The sequence below is a fragment of the Dipodomys ordii genome, unplaced genomic scaffold (genome assembly GCF_000151885.1).
Source record: "Dipodomys ordii isolate 6190 unplaced genomic scaffold, Dord_2.0 Scaffold116, whole genome shotgun sequence".
Classification (NCBI taxonomy): domain Eukaryota; kingdom Metazoa; phylum Chordata; class Mammalia; order Rodentia; family Heteromyidae; genus Dipodomys; species Dipodomys ordii.
The window spans coordinates 1,638,833-1,664,880 of record NW_012267332.1 but is presented as its reverse complement, the minus strand read 5'-3'; the positions used below and the strand labels follow the sequence as shown (position 1 = coordinate 1,664,880).

The 26,048-nt window shown below is 43.2% G+C and overlaps 1 protein-coding gene across 1 annotated transcript; it reads left to right on the top strand.

Moving 5' to 3' along the window:
• Window positions 1–2,077: 2,077 nt before the first annotated feature.
• On the top strand, window positions 2,078–24,247 carry Pgk1 (phosphoglycerate kinase 1). Its single transcript, XM_013028931.1, has 11 exons — window positions 2,078–2,265; window positions 9,093–9,143; window positions 11,319–11,474; window positions 11,596–11,740; window positions 15,230–15,333; window positions 16,204–16,323; window positions 18,065–18,179; window positions 19,079–19,258; window positions 22,658–22,835; window positions 23,093–23,191; window positions 23,786–24,247. Exons 1-11 carry the CDS (start codon window positions 2,201–2,203, stop codon window positions 23,824–23,826), a joined length of 1,254 nt encoding a protein of 417 aa, XP_012884385.1. The 5' UTR covers window positions 2,078–2,200; the 3' UTR covers window positions 23,827–24,247.
• The last annotated feature ends 1,801 nt before the right edge of the window (window positions 24,248–26,048 follow it).

Here is a 26,048-nt window from a genome sequence, read left to right as displayed (position 1 = left end):
CTCAGCACCACATAAGCAAAAAGAAAAAAGCCGGAAGTGGCACTGTGGCTCAAGTGGTAGAGCGCTAGCCTTGAGCTGAAGAGCTGAGGGGCAGCGCCCAAGCCCAGAGTTCAGGGCCTGTGATCTGACCCCCCCAAAAAAAAAGAAAAGAAAAAGCCTCCAGATCTTTATGAGCTTCAATGTTTTCTCCGTCTAACAGAGATAAAAATAGGACGTACTGAGAGGAGCTAATGAGCTATGTATATGTTCAGCCCTGAGCAGGAACTGGCAAAAGGTAAATGCTCAATAATTAGGAGGAATGAGTAAGTCAGGTTGTGAGATTCTATTCTTGTTTTGTTCCCTTGCTGAGGTCCTGTGATGCAGTTCTACTTTATCCAAAATGACTTTGTCTAGACACTATGATAATCTAGGTGAATGAAATAAATAATGGCAGACTATAGGAAGGCCAGAAGGCCCATGTAGGCCTCAACTGTAACTCATTTGGAAATAGCTTCAAGGAATTATTTTCCAACGATGTTTCCCATAATATAAAGCTAAAGGATTAAAAGAAATTGATGATCAGACACTGGGGCTCATGCCTGTAATCCTAGCTATCTAGGAGGCTATGTGAGGATCATGGTTAGAAGTCAGCCCAGGCAGGAAAGTTCATGAGACTCTTAACTGCATTTAACCACCAAAAGGCTGAAAGTGGAGCTGTGGCTCAAGTGGTCGAACACTAACCTTGAATGAGAATGCTAAGATACAGTGCTGAAGCCTTGAGTTCAAGCTCTTTTCCTGGCAGACACACACAAAAGAAATAGATGTTAATCTAGTAACTTTGGCCTAACATCCATGCATTTTGAATTATTCTGTTGTTACATCTTATAGACCTGCTGTAACAAACCTAAGAAACATTTTTTTCAAACTCAAAGTGATTTCATTTGAGCTATCTTTGGAGGCATGGATGATACCAAGTACCTATTTATTTAGCAGTGGCATCTATAATACAGTAGTTAAGGGTCTGGACTCATCCCAATAGTTAGACTTTAAACTGCCATTTACAAATTCTGCAACCCTTGGGAAGTCAGCACAACTTTTTGTCCATCAGTTACCTCATCAGCAAAGTGAGAATGACTGTCCCTATTTCAGAGTTTGTACCCATTAGTTGAATATGGAGCCTATCAAACTTTTCTGTGTGGGTTGGCTTTGAATCACCATCCTCTGGGTCTCAGTCTCCTGAATAACTAGGATTTACATGCATGATGTCCAGCTGTACTTACTTTTACGAGGATTAAATTAGTTATTATATGAAAAATAGTATATGTTTGCCACTACGATTAATACTGTAACCAGAGCAATTTGTTGCACTTTTTCCTTTTTTTTCTTTTTTGTCCCAAAGTAATGCTCTACAGCTTGAGTCACAGCTCCACTTCTGGATTTTTGGTGGTTAACAAGAGATAAGAGTCTCACGGCCTTTCCTGCCTGGGCTGGGTTTGAACCACGATCCTCAGATGTTAGCCTCCTGAGTAGCTAGGATTATAGACAGAGTCACGGGTGCCCGACTGTGTTGCAGTTTATTATTAAAAGGAAATAGTTTGGATAACGTAGGCTTTCCCCAAGATTTTAGGAGGTCTCGATTACTAAGGCCTTCCATTTTAGGAACCAGGAAACCAGAGGTTTCCAAAAGGGAGGTGGCATTTGCCACGATTGTCCAAGGGCTGCCGGGAATTTTACAGGGTGTGGGTGGCGTTAGCACGGAGAAACTGCTGCTCCAAGGCGGATTTCCGGGATCGCAGCGGACTCACCACCTCCGTTCCGCGGCGCCGCCCACTTCCCTTTCGCTCCACCACCTAATCCCACGGCATGGCCTCCCGCCCCGCCCTTAGTCAGAGTCAGGAAGGCTCCCCGCAGGCTTACGGCGTGCAGAACGTGACAGATGGAAACTGCACGTCCTACCAGTCCCTCGTATGACAGACAGCTTCTTAAAGCAATGGCAGCGTTCGGGTCCTTGTGGGTGACCACCAATAGTCGCTCTTCTGTTCGACACGCACAAAGTGGCAGCCGGGAAGGGGCGGGAAAGGAGGCGGGGCCTTGCGGGGAGGTGGAGAGTGCACGTTCCTTGCCCGCGCTGTGCTCGGCATTCTGCACGCGTCCTCACTGCACGGCGGCTGCAGTATCCACTTCAGTTCTCGCCGTGTGTCGCCCTCGCAGTATTGCCAAAATGTCGCTTTCTAACAAGCTGACTCTGGACAAACTGGACGTGAAGGGGAAACGGGTCGTGATGAGGTAATTCTATTTGTCTCCCCGCGCGTCCTTGGGACTCAACCACAAGCTCTGTGGCCCCACCGATTTACTTTCCCTTCTGCCCGTAGTTGCTTTTGCCTTTCAGATTGATTATGGGGATCCTAGCCTTGCAGGGCGAGGCTACGATTGGGCTTGAAGATTCCCAAGCGCTTTTCTCTAAGCTCAGATAGCGTCTTTTGGTAGTGGACGCTGCTGAAAGCACAGATTGCTAGGACCTGTTTCGCACTATTTCCTATTGCCGAAATGTACTTAAATCGCTCCAGCTCCCGATCGGCGAGGTGGGATCTAATGCTGATTCTGCAGATCTCTAGGCCCAAAGGAAGGGACCTTGAAAGGTCATTTGGTAATTTCCCTTCCCCCACCCTCCCTCCCTAGACCATCCCACATAAACGAGAAATCGCCCACATTTCTAAGGTCCCTATACAAAACGATATCTTTCTCAGGGGAAGTTTTTCTCAGGAGTGGAAGCCTCTAAACAATTGGGAGTTAGAGGAGAGGTCTACCGGATGAGGCTCTGTACATCTTATGTAACAAGCCGGCTCTACCTACCCTGCTTGTGGCTTTGGACTCTGGGCCACGAGGTTTGCATCACGATTGTGACACATGCCCGGTAATGGTTGAGCAGGGTGTGGCTACTCTTACTTGCAGTCCCCGCAAGCCTCATTCCCCCCCTCCCCCCCACGTGTGGCTAGAGAAGCTGATATTAAAAGTCACAAAGGCATCCCATACTCCTATGGGGTGGCTGACCCTGGCTCTGTCCAAGTGGATCCCTAGTTATTTCCAAGATTGGGTTCTCCCTTATCTAGGATGGTATATGGAATTTCTACACTTAGCCTTTTTGAAATGTGTAATATATTTTATGCGTATAAATACACACAAAGTGAAGGATGATGACTAACTACCCTCCCGTTTAAACTCCATAGGATACAAGGATGACTTTTTAAATTTTTTTAAGTGTCGGTACTGGGGCTTGAACTCACGGCCTGGGCATTGTCCCTGAGCTTCCCCCCCCCCTTCTCTCAAGGCTAGCGCTCTATTTAAGTCACAGCTCCACTTCTGGCTTTTTGGTGGTTAAATGGACATAAAATTGCCATGAACTTTACTGCCCAGGCTGGCTTCGAACCATGATCTTCAGATTTCAACCTCCTGAGTAACTGGGATAATAGGTATCAGTCCACCCCCACGTGGCTAAGGATGGTAGTTACAAATGGCTTTGGGCAGTCTTGAACATTTATTTTGAAAGTGGTTGATTGCTGGACCCAGTGTGTGGTGTGATCTAGCTCCTTCCCCCTTTTGACACGTGGTAATGTGGACACAATATGAATCCCATGATGAAGGGATAGGTAACTGAAAAATGGGACACGTGGTTGCTTTAAATGGAAATTATGTCCTTTATGAACTGTGCTCAGAGCTGACCTTTCAAGTGGTGCTGGTCAGATTCCTATAATTGCACACTAGAGCTGTAGCTCTTTTGTGCAGGGAAACTACCTTGGGGAATTAAGTGTACTTGGTTGGGATGGGGCTGGAGGAAGAGTATATCTTTTTCTCCCTCGGGGTACCTAGTAAAGTTTCATTTAGCACAGATTAACCTTGAGGCTTACTCCTGTTTTCCTGATGGAATGTGACCTTCTGTAAGGTTATTTTTTAATTTTTTTTTTGGTTCCAGTCGTGGGGCCTGAACTCTGGGCCTGGGTGCTGTCCCTCAGCTCTTCAGCTCAAGGCTAGTGCTTTACCACTTGAGCCACAGTACCACTTCTGGCTTTTTTCTTTTGCTTATGTGGGGCTGAGGAATGGAACCCAGAGCCTCATGCATGCAAGGCAAGCGCTCTACCACTGAGCCACCTTCCCAGCCCTAAGGTTATCGAACTAGCAACTTTGTAGGCAAAATTTGGGTCTCTGACAACCAATCAGTTAGTTCCTCCATATACTTGGCCATGAAGACTAAGGACAGGTTGAAATAGACTTTTTCTCTGTTGAAGGTTATAATCAATAGTTCTTCAGTGTAATCTCCATTTTCCATCTGTAATAAATTGTAGTTATTTAAACTGAGGGCAAGAAGTTATTTGGTTCCCTAATTATTAATGTACCTCCCTTCAACAGAGAGCTCCATTGTAGAGTTACTCTTTTAGAGGAACCCAGGCAGCTCAATTGCTTTTTGTTTCAGGGCCTTTATGTGGTGGTGGTTGTTGGCAGTGTTTTAGCAATGGGGCCTCCTGAACAGGAGCTGTTTTGCTTGCCACCTCTGTCCTGTAAAAGGACACTCTAATATTTATTCATTTGTCTGGTTCTCTGGTTTAACTTACAAAGGGAGATTGCTTTGTTGGAATTTTAGTCAGAAACCTGGGAATGGAGCAGCTGGGTGCCAGTGGCTTATTTCTGTAATCCTAGCTACTCTGGAGGCTGACAGATGAGGACTCTTACCCCCAAACAATCATCAAACCACTCAAAGTGGAGTTGTGGCTCAAGTGGTAGAGCACCAGCCTTGATGAAAAAGCATTTAAGCCCTAGGACTGGCACAATACATTTGTACTCGTGTGTGTGCACACACACAGTTACCAGGTTACACTTCAGGATTCTAGGTCTCCACTTGAGTTTATGAACCTTTTGAGTAAATTTCCATAGGTTGTCAGACATGCTTTGCTTCCTTATAAACTACTCCCTTTTTTCTCGTTCCCTCCTGCTTTTTTTTTTTTTTAAAGCCTTACTGGTTTTCTCTGACTTGTATCCTTGTTAAGCAACAGTCTTGATGTGGTGGAAAGAAACAGAAAAAAAAAGATAACAGTTCCAGCCTAAGGCAGGGAAGCAGTGGAACTAGGCCTGAAGTCCTAAGATTTCAAGTACTGAAAACTTGGTATTCCAACTAAATCATTTTTCGTGCCAGCCCTGGGGCTTGAATTCAGGGCCTGGGCACTGTCCTTTAGCTTTTTCACTCAAGGGTGACACACTACCACTTGAGCTTCACTTCAGGCTTTTTGGTGGTTAATTGGAGATAAGAATCTGACTTTCTTGCCTGAGCTGGCTTTGAACTATGATCATCTGATCTCAGCCTCCAGAGTAGCTGGGATAATAGGCATGACTCACTGGTGCCTGGCTTCTAAATCTGTTTTAAAAAGTTTCATTTGAAAATAGCAAGGTGCTAGTAGTTCACACCCTGAGGCAGAAATCTGGAGGATTGTGGCTTGAGGCTATTCCAGGCAGAAAAGAATGGATGAGTCTGTCTCCAAAATAATAAGCAAAAAGTAGGTGTGAGTTAAGTGGTAGAGGTCCAGCCTAGCAATCTCAAAGCCCTGAGTTCAAACTCCAGCACCCTCCAACCTCTCAATAAAGATCAATTCATAGAATCTTGCCAAGATTATATAGAAAAGTCTTGAGTTTTCCACAATGGATCCATCTTACATAATTATCATACATCAAAAGTAGGAATTTGAGGGCTGGGAAGGTGGCTCAGTGGTAGAGCGCTTGCCTTGCATGCATGAGGCCCTGGGTTCGATTCCTTACCACCACATAAGCAAAAAGAAAAAAGCCAGAAGTGGCGCTGTGGCTCAAGTGGTAGAGCGCTAGCCTTGAGCTGAAGAGCTGAGGGACAGCGCCCAGGCCCAGAGTTCAGGCCCCATGACCTGACCCCCCCCCCAAAAAAAAAGTAGGAATTTAACACTGGTGTAGTATCCATAACTATTGCCATTTTATTACATGTGTAATATTGTATAGCCTCAACTACCTCAATCGAAATACAGAAAGAGCTCCTTGAGAGCCAGAGATGGGGGAAGGATTGAAGTTGGAGGCCAGCCTAGGTATAAAACTTGGTGACATTTTATATCAAAGAATAAGTCCTGCATAGTGGTACACTTACACAGGAGATGTATGTATAGGGATCATTTGAGGCAACCCTGGGTAAAACGCATGAGATCATATCCAAAAAATAAGGAAAAAGGGTTGGAGACATGGCTCAAGTGTAGTTCCCACCTAGCAAGCGAGAGGACCTGAGTTCAGTTTCCATTTGCATCAAAACAGAATGGTTTCAGTACCACCAAGACATCCCCATCCCATTTCTACCTCTTGGTAATTTCTAAAGTTTTGTCATTTCGCACTTATTATGTAACCCTTAGAGATTGAGGGCTTTTTGTTTTGCTAGTGCAAGAGATTGAACCCAGGGCCTCACTCTTGAGGCAAGTACTCTCCTGTTGGGCTACCCTCTACCCTTCAGTTTGACTTTGTTCTCTGAGCATTTATCCAAGATCTATTCAGGTTGTGACCTGAATCAATAGTACATTCCTTTGTGTTGCTGAGTAATTTTCCATGGTCTGAATGTGTCATAGTTGAATCATTCATCCACTGAAGGGCATTTGGGGTTATTACAGAATGATACTCCTCTTAACATCTTGTACAAGTCTTGGCATGGATGGAGGCTGTAACATTTTCTTGGGATACTGACATAAATGGACATAAAATGGGGCAACTAGAAAGCATAATGGGCAAGAGCAGTTCCTATGTTGGGAGTCCTCAGAGGGTAAGTTCAAAGTAGACTTGGAGATATGGTAAGGAGTGGTTTTCCACAGGGCACGGGCAGTTTTCATCAGTAAGCAGGTACCATGACAACAACTAGGTGAGACAGATTTCTACCCAAAGCCATGCCTAGGGCTAGGGAGCAGTGGTGCAGGGGGGGGGGTGACAGGTGCTCACCCTTCTGCCACTAGCCATTTTCACCTGAGCCTTGCGGGGAGGCTACATGGGGGAAAATAACTCTTGGTAATGGGATATGTGATCTTTGGTATGCACTTTAACTCTGGCAAGGGTAGGTTCAAGATTATTTAAAGAAGATGCTTAGAATCAGGATCAAATGGCCTGAAACCAAGTCGAGTGCCTGCCTGCCTTTCCTCCTTCTCGTCCTTCCTTCCTTCTCTGGTGCCTGTGTTTGAACTAAGGAACTTGTACTTGTCTCAATGAGGCTCTGCCACTAGTCACAGCTCTTTTTGCTGGTGATTTTGGAGATGGAATCTTGCCAAAACTTCAGCCCACACTGGCCTGAGACCTTGCTCCTCCAGATCTCAGCCTCCTGGGTAGCTAGAATTACAGATGTAAGTCACTGGTTTGGAAGCAACATACCTTTCATTTTGAAGACTTTTTTTTTTTTTTTTTTTGGTCCTGGGGCCTGACCTCTGGGCCTGGGCGCTGTCCCTCAGCTCTTCAGATCAAGGTTAGCGCTCTACCACTTGAGCCACAGTGCCACTTCTGGCTTTTTCTGCTTATGTGGTGTTGAGAAATCGAACTCAGGGCCTCATGCATGCAAGGCAAGCATTCTACCACTGAGCCACCTTCCCAGCCCCGTGAAGACTTTTTAAAATGTTTGACGGTAGAATTATTTCTCTTAGTTCACCTTTAGGAAGGCTACTCAGATTGGAGGTCAGGCCTAGGGTGTATAGATTAGCAGTCATCTTAAGTTTGTAGTATTTTATAATCATTGCCAGCTCTCACTCTGCTAGAGAGAGGAAAGGGTAGTGACAGCAGAGTTTGGAAATGAATATCAAGGAAATTTTTGTCATCTTCTTGACTAGGTCATATTTCCTGTAACAGTGAGTTGGCACTAGATTTTAGTAATGGTTGATGTTTCCGATCTCAATTACAATGTGAAGCATTAACATATAATCATTAGCACACTTTATGGCTCTTTTAAACACTACAAATTGCTACCTTAATTTCTCTTAATAACTACAAGGTAGATATTAGCATTCTCATTCTACAGATGAGAAAAGATTCGTTTAAATATGATCTTGGTTTGTGTGTGATGGTACATGCCTGTAATGTTTTGGAAGCTGAGGCAGGAAGTTTGTGAGTTTGAGGCTAGTTTGGGTTATAGAGTGAGGCACTGTCTCAAAAAAAAAGATCTTGGCAGGCAAAACTTAGACATCAAAAAAATGGGCTACCACACAAATTGTTGAGTAGTTTCTTAACAATGATAAAGCAGTAATCTGAGGTAAGAAGGGGAATTCTGCCTGCTGTACAATATCAGTTTGTGACATTTTGGTCACTTCCTTTCTGATTGCCTGTTTATCAGGTGGGCAGGGCCTCACTCTTACCCTCTCCTTCCTGCTTTCTGAAAGAGGCTGCCTTCTTTATATTGTGTGCATATTACTTGACAGGTAACGTGTAAGCTTGATACTTGGGCTCAGGGTTTCCACCTAACCTTAACCCCTTAACCTTAACCTTATGTGGTGCTGAGGAATTGAAACCAGGGCCTCAGGCATGCAAGGCAAGCACTCTACCACTGAGCCACCTTCCCAGCCCTTGTTTTACTTTTCTAACTAAATTTTCTCCCCCTTTGGAGTAATGTTAATTTCCTAAGGATTCAGAAATAGTCTCTAGAATCAGAATGCCAATACATTCCTTATTATTTCCTTGCTGCCTTGGGCTACTACTCAGATAACTAATCAGGCCAGAATAAAAAAAAAGTTGTTTAGGTGGAATTGGCATTGACTTCCCAGGTCTTCAGGGCTAGTTCTTGTGGTGAAGTTTCTAAAGTATGAGATACATTCCTAAAAGGGCACAAATAATGTGACTAGTTAACCGCAAAATGAGCATATATTTGTACTATCAGGTCCAGAAGAAATGGGACATTGCCAAAGTCCCAGTTCCTGCATCTACCCTTTTTCTCCATGGCTAACTTTGATCTTGACTTCTAATGCCACTGATTATTTTTAAGGTGAGATTTGGGCTTTAGTTTCCTTAACTGAGTAGATAAAAGTACTTCTAACCTTTGAGGGAACAGTAAGGTAATTGCTTATAACTGAATCTGAAACTTTATTTCTTTTTAGGGTGGACTTCAATGTTCCTATGAAGAACAACCAGATAACAAACAACCAGAGGTAAGGTTCTTACAAAATCTGGACTGAAGCAATTTTCCTTTCATATTATAGAACTCCAGCAACATAAACCACATGATTGTTGACTTCCTTCCAACCCACAATCTGCTCTTTAATTGTAGGCATTTAAACATTCTAAATCGATGAGAAAATATAAATTAAAAAATAGCCTCCTAGCTGGGCCTAATGGGTGCCGTATGCCTGTAATCCCAGCATTCGGGAGTCTGAGGGAGGAGATGGCAAGTATGAAGCTAGCCTGGGCTTACATAGTGAGACCCTGTGTCAAAATGGCAGTGAAAACATTGTCTTGCCAGGCAGCAGTGTCTCATGCCTGTAATTCTAGCTGCTCAGGAGGATGGGATAGTGAGGATGGAGATTTATTTAGTTTTGGTTGTGGGGCTCATTAAGAGAATCAGCTCGTACTGGGCACCAGTGCCTCATGCCTATAGCCTAAGGTCTAGAGGATCACAATTCAAGGCCGGTCCTGGCAGAAAAATTCACTGGATTCCATCTCCAAAAAGAAGAAAAGAGCAGGGATAGAGGCATGGCTCAGGTGGTAGAACACCAGCCTACGAAGCACGAGGGTCTGAGTTCAAACCTGCAAAAAAAAGGGACAAAAAACACAGCTCCCAGGTTTTAAAGAAATAGCTATATTTAGTTAATTCATATTAATGGGATTGTGTGGTATCTCCATACATGTGTACAGCATTCATTGATCACAGACGAGAACATGCCTGATACAGTGTGGTGCTTATTTCACTTAACATAGTATCCTCTGGTTCCATGTGTTAAGCTGAAAATAAGAGGATTTCATTCTTTAGGACTCAGCAATACTATATTGTATATGTATACCACATTTACTTCAGCCATTCATCTGTTGATGGGTAGGCACTGAGGCAGATTCACGATCTTGACTATGGTGTATACACCTCAGTACGGTGTATATGCCTCAGTAAACCTGGATGAGCCAGGTGTCACTTGTCTGCTTATTATATTTCCTTTGGAGACATGCTCTAGGGAGCTGGTCATGTATGTATCTTCTGTCTAGCAATTTTCCAACTTCTGGAGAGAAGCAGGTGTTCAACCTCCATTACCTTGATGTATAGATGATTAATTACTTTTTGCTGGTCCTGAGGCTTAAACTCAGGGACTGGGTGCTGTCCCTGAGCCTCTTTGTTCTCAACGCTCGCACTCCTATCACTTGAACCACAGCACCACTTCTGGCTTTTTCTGAGTAATTTATTGGAGATAAGAGTCTCACAAACTTTTCTGCCTGGGCTGGCTTCAGACTGTGATCCTCAGATCTCAGCCTCCTGAGTAGCTAGGATTTACAGGCATGAGCTACCAGCACCCGGCTTGTACAGATAATTTAGACTGAGTGTGGTAGCCTGTTGAGCCAGAGAACTGAGGATACATTTTATTTTTGTTTGTTGTTTTTTTGTGTTTTTTTTGGGTCCGGTTGTCGAGCCTGAACTCTGGGCCTGGGCGCTGTCCCTCACCTCTTCAGCTCAAGGCTAGTGCTCTACCACTTGAGCCACAGCGCCACTTCCAGTTTTTTTCTTTTTGCTTATGTGGTGCTGAGGAATCGAACCCAGGGCCTCTGGCATGCAAGGCAAGTGCTCTACCACTGAGCCACCTTCCCAGCCCTGAGGATACATTTTAAAAGCCAGGTTGTTCCATGCCAGCCAGGCCTTAGCACTCCAAGCACATCGTTCCATAGAGAGGAGCTTTTGGGGGTCTGGGAAAGTGGCTCAGTGGTAGAGTGCTTGCCTTGCATGCATGAGGCCCTCAGCACCATGTACACAGAAAAGGCCGGAAGTGGTGCTGTGGCTCAAGTAGTAGAGCGCTAGCCTTGAACTGAAGAGTTCAGGGACAGCACCCAGGCCTAGAGTTCAAGCCCTGTAACCAACCAACAAAAAAAAAATTAAAAAAGAGAGGAGCTTTTGGTCTGCTGTGCTAACTCTTCATCATAAGGGACAAATCCATCGTCACACTGTACTATGCTAGGTAGAGGGCATGGTGTCATGCATCCACCTTTGAATGATGACAGATTGGATGAAATTTGGAAAAGAACATGGGCTTTTCTATTTTATGGAGTCATGAGTAAAATACTTTCCCTTTTCCCCCATCCCAATCCTAGGAATAACTGTTTCATCTACTTTCTTTTTGTGGTTGCAGGATCAAGGCTGCTGTCCCAAGCATCAAATTCTGCTTGGACAATGGAGCCAAGTCAGTTGTCCTTATGAGCCACCTGGGCCGGCCTGATGGTGTCCCCATGCCAGACAAGTACTCCTTAGAGCCAGTTGCTGTCGAACTCAAGTCCCTGCTGGGCAAGTAAGTGGTTGGCTCTGGTGCTGATGAATGTTGTAGGGGTAGGAGCGAGGTAGTCAGGCTGTTACTGGTCTTGACTGTTCCTGGCAGATGGCTCACATCTCTTCATCTCTCGCTTTCCCAGGGATGTTCTGTTCTTGAAGGACTGTGTGGGCCCAGAAGTAGAGAAAGCCTGTGCCAGCCCAGCAGCAGGGTCTGTCATCCTGCTGGAGAACCTCCGCTTTCATGTAGAGGAAGAAGGGAAGGGAAAAGATGCTTCTGGGAACAAGGTAAGTAGCCATGGTGCTTTTCACTTGATTTTTGTTGTTGGTTATGGGGCTTGAACTCAGGGCCTGGGTTCTGTCCCCTGAGCTTTTTTGCTCAAGGTTAGCACTCCACCACTTGGAGCCACAGCTCTACTTCTGGATTTCTGGTGGTTCATTGGAGATAAGAGTTTCATGCACTTTTCCCTATCTGGGCTGGCTTTGAACTGCAGTCCTCAGATCTTAGCCTCCTCAGTATTATAGGTGTGAGCCAGCAGCACCTGGCTTGACCTGTATTTGCGAGAGACTGCTTGGACAGTAGAGGAGGAGACTCATGCTTACTTTTTCCTTTACACACCTTTTTCCTGAAGTAATATGCATGTAAGAATGCACACATGAGAGCTTGATGAATTATGCCAGTTAACATTTGTGTAACCAGGCTGGATTAAGGTGTAGAATGTTGCCAGCACTAATTATGTTGATCACGCTTACCTTACTAAGTGCCATAAAGGAAAACAAATAGCCTGGCACTGGTGGCTCACAACTCTTATTAATGCTAGTTACTCACGAATCTGATGGGCTGGGAAGGTGGCTCAGTGGTAGAGTGCTTGCCTTGCATGCATGAGGCCCTGGGTTCAATTCCTCAGCACCACATAAGCAAAAAGAAAAAAGCCAGAAGTGGCGCTGTGGCTCAAGTGGTAGAGCGCTAGCCTTGAGCTGAAGAGCTGAGGGACAGCGCCCAGGCCCAGAGTTTAGGCCCCACAACTGGACCCCCCCCAAAAAAAAAGAAAGAAAATGAAGACCAGAATTCAACTATTAAGTGATCAGTGGGCCCTCTAAGCATGATTTTGAATTTGTTGGCTAGAGGGGAAGCTGAAAGGCACTTTTTAGTACTAGCCACTCTTTTGGTCTTCAGAGATGAGAATAAGATGCTCTGAGGTTAGAATCTTAGTCCCCTTTTGACTTCTGACATTTCTTAAGGTCATGTGGAGTGCCTGTCTCATGCAGTTTCTTTTCTTAGCAGCACAGATCCTGATCTTGCCTTTGGCATGATACTACTATAGTACTAGGAGTCAAATGCTGACCTAAAATTTGGTGCCCTTTTAAACTGAAACCCAAGATGCACCAACTTGATGGCTTAGAAATGGAATGTTTATTCAGAAAATGATGAATTGGTTATACCAGTCTCTTTCTTTCATCATCTCATTTAGTGTTTCAATACAGAAACAAAGTGAGGACGTGAGCATTTATTTTATTCAATATGACACATTGATCTTCTAGTATAAACAATGTGTTCTCATTACTGGTAGATTAAAAGTGAGACCTGAGTTCTGATTAGTTTCTTTGACACCGTTGTCATGAACTTCCCATGTATGCTGTTTTCCTTAAGAATTCTTAAATAGAGTAGTGATCCTGCAGTTTTGGTAGATGGGGAAATTTCAAAGAAAGAGCAACTGCTCAAGAATTTCCATCCTGCAGAGATTGTGGTGGCTTCACAGTCCTTATTTAGCATCTGTACTTTTGATTTTTTGGATCATTAGTGGACAACCTTGTTCTTTGGGGTAGCCTCCTTTGCCTTCTTAAAAAATAGGGAAGTGGAACTGTGGCTTAAGTGGTAGAGTGCCAGCCTTGAGCAAAAAAGCTAAGAAACAGTACCCAGGCCCTGAGTTAAAGCCCCAGTACCAGAACAAAAAAATAGGACAGGATTGCACAGTGGTCATGTGCTCTGTTGTGTGTACCAGGTCTCCCTTTGCAGATTTGCTGTCTCTGTATCTTTGCTTAGTTGCTTGCTAGAGACTTTGCTCTTCCTGCCATCCTGCTTTAGTATTCCTTTGGGGGATCCTAAAGGGCTGATAACTCAAATCCCAATATTTCATTCTCCTTGCACCTCTATCTTTGTAGGAATATATTCCTTGTTTTTCTTGGATGCATTTCCATCCAGGCTTCTGTTTCTGCCACCAGAAGAATTTTATTTCTTACAGCTAAGAATTATTTCATGATATCTACATACACACATATATCACAAAACAGGTTTTTTGGTCAGTTGGGGGGATTGAATTGAGGGCCTGAGTGCTGTCCCTGACTTTTTTTGCTCAAGTCTAGTGCTCTACCATAGCACCCCTTCTGGCTTTTTTTTTTTTTTTTTGCCAATCCTGGGGCTTTAACTCAGGGCCTAGGCACTATCCCTGAGCTTTTTAAAAAATTTTTGTTTTTGCTCAGAGCTACCATTCTTTTTTTTTTTTTTTTGTCAGTTGTGGGGCTTGAACTCTGGGCCTGGGCGCTGTCCCTCAGCTCTAGCTCAAGGCGAGCGCTCTACCACTTGAGCTACAGCGCCACTTCCGGTTTTCTGGTGGTTTATTGGAGATAGGAGTCTCTCGGGCTGGCAGGATCCTCAGATCTCAGCCTTCCGAGTAGCTAGGATTACAGGCGTGAGCCACCAGCGCCCGGCTCAGAGCTACCATTCTATCACTTGAGCCACAGTGCCCTTCTGGCTTTTTCCTTTTTCTTTTTGGTCGATCATGGGGCTGGAACTCTGGGCTTGGGCGTTGTCCCTGCACTCTTCAGCTCAAGGCAGGCACTCTACTGCTTGAGCCACAGCACCACTTCCGGTTTTTCTAGTGGTTTATTGGAGATAAGAGTCTCATGGACTTTCCTGCCCGGGCTGGCTTAGAACCGTGATCCTCAGATCTCAGCCTCCTGAGTAGCTAAGATTACAGGCGTGAGCCACCAGTGCCTGGCTCCCTTCTGGCTTTTTCTGTTTATGTGGTACTGAAGAATCGAATCGAGGGCTTCATGCATCCTAGGCAAGCTCTCTATCACTAAGCCACATTCCTAGCCCTTAATAACTTTTGGTTGGTTGTGGGGCTTGAACTCAGGGCCTGGCCAATGTCCTTGAGCTCTTTCTTTCAAAGCTAGTGCTCTAGTGCTCTACCATCTTGAGCCACAGCACTATTTCCAAATACCCTCCTTTTTAGCCACTATAAAATAAATGTTTTTGAGGTGTGTTTCTGTTGTGATGTTTGAACCTTCCCTTTTCCAGCCCAGCATGGCCTTGCTTCTTTTATGAAGAATATGTGTGTGGCCACTTTGATTTTGTGGATGGGCTTTTAGTAGCCAGCAGTTTGAGTTATGTGACATGCTAATCTTCACAAGGAGAAAAAGTCTAAGTGCGAAATTCAGTCAGGATAATAGGAACGGTGGCTTACAGGATGGCATGTGACTAGCTTTCATATCATTGAGGTTTATAATTTTAAGGGAAGATGAGAGAGAACAGAACCATGCAGAAATAACCAAAATAAAAAACCCCTTGAATATTTTGGGAGAAATAATAGTCTGTTACTTGTGACGAAAGATGGTATTCTACCAACTCAAGGTCTTGAGATAGTTCAGAGGACTTTGATGGCCTGCAATGGTTTAGTAGTTTTTGTTTTCATTTTTTTACAGTTTTTTTTTTGGGGGGGGAAGAACATTTCCTATGTTAGTTTTCTATTCTTCCATTTTTTTTTCCTTTTGCAGATTAAAGCTGAGCCAGCCAAAATAGAAGCTTTCCGAGCTTCACTTTCCAAACTAGGAGATGTCTATGTCAATGATGCTTTCGGCACTGCACATCGAGCACACAGGTATCAAGAGCCTTGTGACACACTGAGCTGACAGCAATCTTCTTGTTCAGTCCAATGTATGGCTTGCTTTTTGGAGATTTTACTATTCTGTGTCCTTTTAGCTTTGATAGAAGCTAATTGGGAATTATCATTGGTTCTGGCTGTGTATTCCTGATCCCAAGAGGAAATAAAGTTTTTTTTTTAAGGAAGAAGTTCTAATTTTTTTTGTATAAATTTCTTCCTGTGGGAATGTTATAAGAATCTTTTTTTTTTTTTTTTTTGGGTCCGGTCTTGGGGCCTGAACTCTGGGCCTGAGCGCTGTCCCTCAGCTCTTCAGCTCAAGGCTAGCACTCTACCACTTGAGCCACAGCGCCACTTCCGGCTTTTTTCTTTTTGCTTATGTGGTGCTGAGGAATCGAACCCAGGGCCTCAGGCATGCAAGGCAAGCGCTCTACCACTGAGCCAACTTCCCAGCCCCTGTTATAAGAATCTTAAGCTTGCTCTCTCTCTTTTTTGTCATTATGGGGCTTGAACTCAGGGCTTTGAACCAAAATCCTCAGATCTCAGCCTCAGTAGATAGGATTATAGGCATGGGACAGTGGTGCCCAGCTTCTTAAAACTCTTGAACTAGCTGATTGCTCAGCTCTTGGCTTACTGAAGACTACTAATTGGATATTTTAAATTCTACTTAAGTGCTTGCCTTTTACTCCTTCTCCTTAACCTTACATTTTTAGTTAAAAGCCTTATACCTCAGTGGGTTTTTTAAATTGGAGTTTAAGGATGAAAAGCTAGTCTTCTGGTATCTTAGAAGTGAAAGCATTTCAGTGCTGAAGAGAGAGATTTCTTTTACGACTAGATTTTGAATGTCTTTGATTTTTTTTTTCCCCCTAGCTCCATGGTGGGAGTCAATCTGCCACAGAAAGCTGGTGGATTTTTGATGAAGAAAGAGCTGAACTACTTTGCCAAGGCCTTGGAAAGCCCAGAGCGACCCTTTCTGGCCATCTTGGGCGGGTATGGAGAATGACACTATGCTTTTAAGTAGTGCTTGCCTGGTTCTAGGTCATACATACTTTGGGTGGTTAATTGTCAAATAGATAGTACAGTCATTGTGGATAATTGAGGAGAATTTCATGATCTATAGAGGCAAGGGTAGGGTTTAGGATTATGCAGTAATCTGGGGCTCGCAGTAGCCATCACCATTCCTAGGCCTGAAAGGACATAAGGAGAAATTTAGAGAGGCTGTTGAGAGTTCCTCTGGTGAAATTAAGTGTCCTTGATCAAGACAGAGAGAGAGACAATCACCTGGCAGGAAGGGGTATGGGGGCTTGGGAAAAAACACTATGATTGCCCTTCAGTCTCTTGCTGCTGTGCCCTGTCCAATCACCAATTGGCTGAAACCCAGTTAGATGCCAGAGGGCAAGGAAGCCACTTGATGTGGTTCATGCAGGTCAACCGTGGGTAGCTGGCACTGATAGGGGCCTACTTTGCATAGTAAGATTAGGTGATATTGGTATAAGTTAATAGTATAATTTAAGTTTGTGGGGGTGGTATGGAGGTGTTTTTTTTGCCACCTAGTGTAGTCTCCTACCCAGATATCAACAATTTCTGGGAAAGCAATTATATTTTATTTTTAGAAACCTTTATTATAGAAATTTGTATAAAATTGAATTCTAAGAGTATAAGAAGTCCCTAGATGCCTACCTTATTGTCTTATTTCCCTCTCCTAGAAGATGTGTTCCAAAAGATTCAGGATCCTTTGTTTTGGCCACTGATGTTTCTCAAAGACCTAGAACAGTGGCATGGCACAGAGTATAGGTGCCTGGTAAGGGTATTGAATTGGGTAGCTCAACAGAAAGATGCCAAAAAGCAAATGTCCAGTACTGCATCTGAAATATGATTTCAATTAGGAAAATCTATTTTTGTTCATCATATATTTGTATGTTGTTCCAGTGTGTATTAGTGTATAATCTTAACCTTGTTCTCAGAACAGTTGTCATCAGGCTCAAGAATCACAAAATTAGCCATCTTGCTCAGACACAATTGGAAATCTGAAAGCCATGAATTTTTTTGGGGGAAGAGGGTACAAAGTTAACCTATTTGGCCCCTATACTTTGTTTAGATAAAAACTTTGCAAGGTAGACGTATTTGGACCCTATACTTTGTTTAGGTAAAAGCTTGATTTCTCTTGTGTGCTAGGAATAAAACCTAGAGCCTTACATGTGCTAAGCAAGTGCTCTAGCATTGGCTGTACCTGTAGCCTAAGACTAGGTTTTTTTGTTTTTCTTTTTTTCTTCCTTTTTTTGGTGGGGGAGTTGCAGTATTGGTTTTGAACTAAGAGCCTAGGCACTGTCCCTGAGTCTTTTTGCTCAAGGCTGTCATCTACCACTTGGGCTGCAGCTGCACTTCCAGCTTTTTTTTTGGGGGGGCAGATAATTGGAGTCTCCTAGACTTTCCTGCCTGGGCTGGCTTTGAACCACCATCCTCAGATTTCAGCCTCTGAATAGCTAGGATTACAGGTATGAGCCACCAGCACTGGAATAAGAGTAGGTTTTCTAAGTCCTTCTTAGTCCTGGGCGCTACCTTTAACAAATTTTTTCAAAATGGATTTGGACTTTGAGGTAGGCAACATATAGGGCAAAGTTATGCAGAATGTTGTCATTTGAGCTATTTTCCCTGCCTTAATATATACTCAGGCTATATGTGTATTTTCACTTCCCTTGTTGATAATTCTTGCTTTCACTTTCCCTTCTAGAGCTAAAGTTGCAGACAAGATCCAGCTGATCAATAATATGTTGGACAAAGTCAATGAGATGATTATTGGTGGAGGAATGGCTTTTACCTTCCTCAAGGTGCTCAACAACATGGAGGTAGGAAACCAAACTCAAGTGGATGTGAAATAGCTCTCCACAAAATAGCAGGCTATGTACATTCAAAAAGAAAACTAGTTTCTTTTGAGCCCAGGGATTTGTGCTTGCCAGGCAAGTCTATCACTTATTTTAACCTACAACCCTGGGCTATAAAAGTTTTTCACATGAACCTAAAAACATTTATTTTGGGAAGTTGCTTTTGTCTTTGCATTATTCTATTACTGTCGTGTGTGTGTGTGTGTGTGTGTGTGTGTGTGTGTGTGTGTGTGTGTGTGTGTGTGTGTGTGTGTGTGTGTACTTACTAGGGCTTTGAACTCAGGGCAAGGGATGTTGTCCCTTAGCTTTTTCACTCAATGGAGCCACAGCTCCATTTTCTGGCTTTTTGGTGGTTAATTGGAGAGTCTCATGGCTTTTCCTGCCCAGGCTGGCTTTGACTGCCATCCTCAGATCTTAACCTCTTGAGTACCTAGGATTACAGGCGTGAGTCACTGGGTCTGGTTCTTACCTACTTTTGAGTAAACCATGTTTTCATTTTTTAACTTTTATTCATTATTATCTTTAAGTAGTTGTACAAAGAAGTTCCCATTCTACAAAACAGTATATGAATACAAGGTGTCTGACAACATTGTCATCCATCGTTCCTAACCCATCCCTTCTCTCACACTTTTTTTAAAAAATTGACATTAGGTGATTACATAAATATATTTCACAGTATTGTGGAATAGTGATACTTAAAATCACAAACACATCTTGAGCTTCACAAGGCAAATTGTCATTACCATGGTCTATAAAGTTTGTGAATTCTATGAGCTTTGACAATACAAATTATTTCTGCCACATCGCAACCATGTTTTTAGTATAATGAAGCTGACCTTCCTCCTCTTGTCCTTCCTATGTAGATTGGTACTTCTCTGTTTGATGAGGAGGGGGCCAAGATTGTCAAAGATCTTATGGCGAAAGCTGAGAAAAATGGTGTAAAGATTACCTTGCCTGTTGACTTTGTCACTGCTGACAAGTTTGATGAAAATGCCAAGACTGGCCAAGCCACTGTGGCTTCTGGAATACCTGCTGGCTGGATGGTAAGTTGCTTGACGGTTATGGTATGGGTGTAAAAAAGTATTGACATTCATTCATGTAACTGACAGACTTAAAAGAATTTTTTATTGCCATGCTCTGGCTCACGCCTATAATCCTAGCTACTCAGGAGGCTGAGATGTGAGGATCATGGTTCAAAGCCAGCCCGGGCAGGAAACTCCATGAGACTCTTACTCCAATAAACCACTCAGAAAACCAGAAGTGGCTTGTGGCTCAAGTGGTAGAGCTTGCCTTGAGCTGAAGAGCGTAGGGACAGCACCCAGGCCCAGAGTTCAAGCTCCACAACTGACAAAAAATCTTTTATTGTTAGTATAAAGGTAATGTACAGAAGGGTTACAGTTACTTTGGACAATGTCACCCCTTCACTTGATTCCAGTTTTTCCCTCCCATCCCCACCCACAAGTAGAGTTCACTTTCAATAGTGTCCAGGAAGTACCATTGCTGCATTTCTTCACCCTTTGTCCCTCCATTTCTGTGCTTCTCCTTAACCCTTCCAAAGGGTTGAACAAGACAAAAAAAAGAAAATGAGAACAGCAACAAAGAAAAAACATCTTGTTTCAATTTCCTGGAGTTAATTTCTATAAATATTTTATATGATTGGATATACATAGGGATTATGCCTTTGTTCCTCTCATAATTATTTTCCTTTGGTCTCACTGTATATGAATGCCTAGAATCTGCAATAGACATTTTTTATGTGTTCTTGGTGACTCAACCCAGGTCTTTCTACATGCTTGGAAGGGCTTTTTTTTTTTTTTTTGGTCCGGTCGTGGGGCCTGAACTCTGGGCCTGGGTGCTGTCCCTAAGCTCTTCAGCTCAAGGCTAGCGCTCTACCACTTGAGCCACAGCGACACTTCCGGCTTTTCTTTATTTTCTTTTTGCTTATGTGGTGCTGAGGAATTGAACTCAGGGCCTCTGGCATGCAAGGCAAGCACTCTACCACTGAGCCACCTTCCCAACCCCTAGAAGGGCTTTTGTACTGAGCTACACCCTTAGCCCACCAGAAAACTTTGTATGTAATACACACTGTAGAAGCTAGCTGTTAAGAGAGGATGCCCAATGTTGCAGTGAACCATTTTCTGTGGGAGAACCCATGGGGGAAAACAGTGGTAGCCCATTGTCACCTGTAATGTGGGGACAAAGCATTTTTTGTCTTCATCTGCTTAATGTTTACTTACCTGTGCTGCAGACAGTGAGACAGTGTTGTAGACTTCCATGATTTGGGGCTACTCTGGATTATGTCCAAGCCCACTTTATTCTATGAAAACATTAAGTATACTAATTACAAACAATGAAAATATGAGTTTATTAAGGATTAATATATGAAGGAAGGCATTAGGATCACAGTTCAAAGCCAGCCTGGACAAACAGTTTGCAAGATCTTATGTCTGCCAATAAAAGCTGAGTATGCTGGTACATGTAAGTAATCACAGCTATGTTGGCTGCATAAATAGATCACAGAACAAGTTGACCCAGACATTAACATAAGATGGGGTGGTGGATGTGGCTAAATTGGTTATACTAAGGCTTCTCCTAAGTTCAGTTTCAGTACTGCCGAGGAAAAGTCTAAAACCTAATATAGCTGTGTGTAGGGCAGAGGGGTCAGGGCCTCGTGTTCTCTCTTAGTTTTTTGGTTGAAGACTATCCCTTTTTCATTTAAGCCACATCTGCTTCTTTTTCTCTGTGTGTGTGTTTTTTCCCTGATGGTTAATTTTTTGTTTTTTGGTGTAGGTCCTGGGCTTGAACTCAGGGCCTGGTGCCATCCCTGAGCTTTTTTGCTCAAGGCTGGTGATCTACCACCTGAGCCATACTTCTGGCTATTTGGTTGTTTAATGGAGGTCTCATGGACTTTCCTACCTAGGCTGGCTTCAAAGCATGATCCTCAGACCTCAGCCTCCTGAATACCTAGGATTTTGGGCCCTGCTTACTTAATGTTTTTTTTTTAATTTTTTATTGTAAAGATACTATACAGAGGGTTACAGTTACATGAGTGAGGTAATGAGTACACTTCCTCTTGAACATTGTTAGCCCCTCCATTGTTTTCCCCCTACCATCCCCTCCCTCCCTCCCTTCCCCGAAGTTCTTTTTTTTTTTTTTTGATTGTGATTAAGTGATTACATAATTTCTAAGTCACAAGTTCATTCTAACTTTCCTGGAGCAAATTGTCTATCACAGTCTGTAATATATAACAGTGTTCACATGTTATACACCATACATGTGATCAGCAACTTAATGTTTTTTTAAAGAAAGAATTTTGCTGTATAGGCTCAGTTGGCCTGGAGCTCACAATCCTCTTGACTCCCTTGATATTATTTTGACAAATGTGGCTCAAACAGAGCCCAGCAATATCATTTTGGACGTTTTTTTTAAAAATGTAAGCTCTCTCTGAATCAGAATCTCTAGGAAGGCTTGTTCTCCTGGTGATTCTGATATGTGCCATGTTTGTGAAGATTGATCTGAGTTCAATGTTCAGTCTCACACTAAAGAAAGACATCTTACATTTTTTTTTTGGTAGAAAGCTGTAAGCATATTTTTAAGTACCCCTGGCCAGTAGGTGTCAGTAGTGTGTCCCTTGTCACCACTAATGTTTCCAGACATTGCCACAGGTCCCTTGTGGCTGTGTAGAATTTACCCAAGTTGAGAACCACTGGTCTAGTCCTTGACTACCATTGATACAGTGAATAAGAATGCCTGTGAAGGGCTGGGAAGGTGGCTCAGTGGTAGAGGGCTTGCTTGCCTTGCATACATGAGGCCCTGGGTTCCATTCCTCAGCACCACAGAAGCAGAAAAAGCTGGAAGTGGCGCTGTGGCTCAAGTGGTAGAGCATTAGCCTTGACCTGAAGAGCTGAGGGACAGCGCCCAGGCCTAGATTTCAGGCCCCACGATTAACGCCCCCCCCCAAAAAAAAAAGAATGCCTGTGAAATAATGGAAGGTGCTTTTTCTTTTTTCTTTCTCTGAATTTGATCTTCCAGAAAATAGACCTTCTGAGATAAGAGGTGCGAACAGGTTATATTTGTCAATCGTGAGCTTGGACAGGGCCTGGTTGCTATCTCTGAGCTCTCTTGCTCAAGGCTAGCACTCTACCACTTTGAACCACAGCTGCACTTGTGGTTTTAGGTGGTTAGTTGGAGATAAAGCATCTCATGACCTTTCCTACTTAGGCAGACTTTGATTTTCTGTCCTCAGATCTCAATTTCCTGACTAGCTAGGATTATAGGCATGAGCCACCAGTGCCTGGGTTAGATCAATGATTTAAAAGACTGAAGGGTACCTTCGGTTCCAGAGGAAATACTGATTAGCCTTCCATTCTGGTCCTTGGTAGGGGCGGTATTCTAAGTAACTTTCTATGTGATTGATTTTCTCTTTTAATTCTATTCCCCAGGGCTTGGACTGTGGTCCTGAGAGTAGCAAGAAGTACGCGGAGGCTGTTGGTCGGGCTAAGCAGATTGTATGGAATGGACCTGTGGGGGTATTTGAATGGGAAGCTTTTGCCCGGGGAACCAAAGCTCTCATGGATGAGGTGGTAAAAGCTACCTCTCGGGGCTGCATCACCATCATAGGTAAGGAAGGAGTCCTGTACAAAGCTCAATGTGGCCTGACAATTTGTATCAGGGGAAGATAGAAGAGAGATGGAGATGGCTAACTTCCTGGGTGTCTTGGCTCTGTGTAAATCATGAGGACTAAATGGATGTTCAGTTCATGGAGGATCCCTTTGATAAGATGGAGTTGGGTTGAGGAACATGCTTGCTTTCCAGTTCTGGTCCCAGTACTGTTTCTTATCTCTCCTTTTCCTTCATATTCGGTTTTCATTCCACAGGTGGTGGAGATACTGCCACATGCTGTGCCAAATGGAACACAGAGGATAAAGTCAGCCATGTGAGCACTGGGGGTGGTGCCAGTTTAGAGCTGCTGGAAGGTAAGGTTCTTCCCTGGTTTGGGGCTTATTTGGAAGCAGGGGTGAGGACTATACACTGACAAGTAGGTAGAATGGAATGGAGAGTTAATTTTTTGTTTTGTTTTGCTGGTCCTGGGGCGTGAGTGCTGTCCCTGAACTTCTTTTGCTCATCGCTAGTGCCCTACCATTTGAGCCACAGTTCCACTTTATGGCTTTTTTGGTAATGTATTGGAGGTAGGAATTTCAGAGACTTTCCTGTTGGGGCTGGCTTCGATCTGTGATCATCAGATCTCTGCCTCTAGTATCTAGGATTATAGGCATCAGCCACCAGCACTTGGCTTGGAGAATTAGTATTAATAGGTGTGTCATTATGTATTAGCAATGCAAATGGAAGAACTTCAAATAAAGCTCCTGCATCCATTTGACATGGGGAGGAGCAGAGGGACTTGCCCTCAAATATGTTCTAATTGACCTGGGACCCAAAAGTGCCTGTTTCCCAAGTTGCAGATGTATTTCCTAAAGAAGACCAGACATGCTATTGGGAAGGGAGCAGGGGGCAGGTGTGGCTTGGTGGATCCTGTAGTTAATGCTATGTATATGTTCTCTCAACAACAGGTAAAGTCCTTCCTGGGGTGGATGCTCTCAGCAGTGTTTAGTACTTTCCTGCCTCTTGGTTCCTGTGCACAGCTCCTCAGTCAACTTAGTGTTTGCAGCAACTCCATTTGGCGTTTGCTTAAATCTTTCCCTAACATCAAGATTCCACTAGTGGTCAAGAGATGCAGCCCCAGCTTTGCAGCACAGCTTTGCAGCTCCTCTTGCACCTGGGATTTGCCAACATTCTTCCAGATCCCACTTTAATGTCTCAGTGACTAAACCATTGTGCATTCTAGAATGTATTGATATTTTGCTCTTAAAAAGAAAGTGAGCTGTATTACCTTAGTGTGTTTTGATGTAGCGTATTTTGATTAGCTTTGTCACTGTTCCCTACTTAGCACTGAATCAGTAAGATGAAATTCCACCTGTGGGGAAAAATTGATCATCTATTAAAGAAATAATAAAAGTGTCCATTGCAACTGATTTTTTTCCCCCCTCGTCATACCTGTGTTAGGAAGGGTGAGAACAGAATCTTGAGGAAAGAATCAAGTATCCATTTTCTGAATGGGGCAGCAGCAGTGGGTAAGGTGGGAGGATTAGATAAATGCTTATTTAAGGCCTACTTTGTGATAGCCATTGTGCTTATCAAGGGTTATAATAAAAAGTCTGAGCTCATTTCTTTCTTTCCTAATTTCTATTCTCCAGGGTGACCATTGCCTTTTGGAATTTACTTACCTCCTTTAAAACAAAATGCTGATAGCTTCTTGATTTTTTTTTAATGCCAAATGGAAGTTTTTTTCTTTTTTTTAAATCGGTCATGGGGATTTATAACTCAGGGCTTGGATGCTCTCCCCCAGCTTTTATCACTCAAGCCTATTGCTCTACCACTTTGAGCCCCAGCACCAAATCTGGTTTTCTGGTGGTGGTGGTGGTTAATTGGAGATAAGTGTCAAGGAATTTCCTTCCCTGGCAGGCTTTGAACTGTGATGCTCAGCTCTCAGCCTCCTGAGTAGCTAGGATTACAGGCAGAGCCATGAGTGCCCAGCTATATAATGGAAAATTTAACTCTTGGATATACCCTCTATCCCACACACAATAATCCTTCAGTTTTCTAGTAGTTTTGCCATATATAATTACAAATATTCACAACTGAGGAAGTATAGTATATCTGATTTTTATCTTCTCTGGAGTTCTTCAAAATTGTTCTCATCACTTGATTCATTCATGAATCTGCCAGCAGTATAAATGTGGTATTATATTCAAACATCATATAGTTCATTTTTACTGGAGTCCTGTGCTGCCATTTATTTGTTCTGGCTGCCCTGTAACTTTGCTGTACAGTTTCTTGTTCTGGGATTTTCCTATTTCCTATAACCATGGAGACTCTTGGGTCCTAGATCCTCTTCTGTCTTCATTTTTTGTGGAAGACTCCACTAGCTTCCTAAGAAAGACAGCCTAGAATAGACAAATATCTTTGCTACCTTCTGTTTGAAATGGCTTTATTCAACTCTTATACTTGATTGCTATTTTAGCTCTGTCATGTTTATATCTGTGGGGGATTGGTTCTGGGAAGCCCCTTAACATACCAGACCATATGAGGGTCATATACTTCGCCCCTTATGTACAATGTAGTATTTGTAACCCATGTGTAGGCTCTCATATATTTAAATCTCGTTTACTTAACATACCCAATATTAAATCATCTCTACAATGGAAATGTCCTGGAATAAGCTATTGTACTATTCAGGGATTAATGATTAAAGTATGCAAATGTCCAGTACAGATCCAAGTTTTTAATATTTTAACCCTTTTTTTTTTAAAGTTGAGGGGCTGGAACTTTGGGCCTCACTGCTGTCCTTCAGTGCTTCAGCTCAAGGAGAGCACTCTACCACTTGAGCCATTGTGCCACTTCTGGTTTTCTGGTGGTTTATTGGAGAGTCTCGTGGACTTTTCTGCGGGGCTGGCTTTGAACTGTGATCAGATTTCAGCCTCTTGAGTAGGTAGGATTACAGGCATGTTTTAATCCTTTTTTATTGAGCCCTGAGTATATACAGAATTTTATCCTGAATATCACTTTATTGGACCTGAAGGCATCATTTTCACCCTTGAGTCTAATGCTATTGGATCTAGTGCTATTCTTATTCTCTTATCCTTAGAATTTTCCCTTATGTTTTTGTTCTAATTTTAGTGGATTTTTGGGAGAAAGGCAAGGTAACCAGTATTTGAAAGACTTTGTTGTTGTGCGTGTGTCTATGTGTGTTGTGTATGAATGATCATTGGGGCT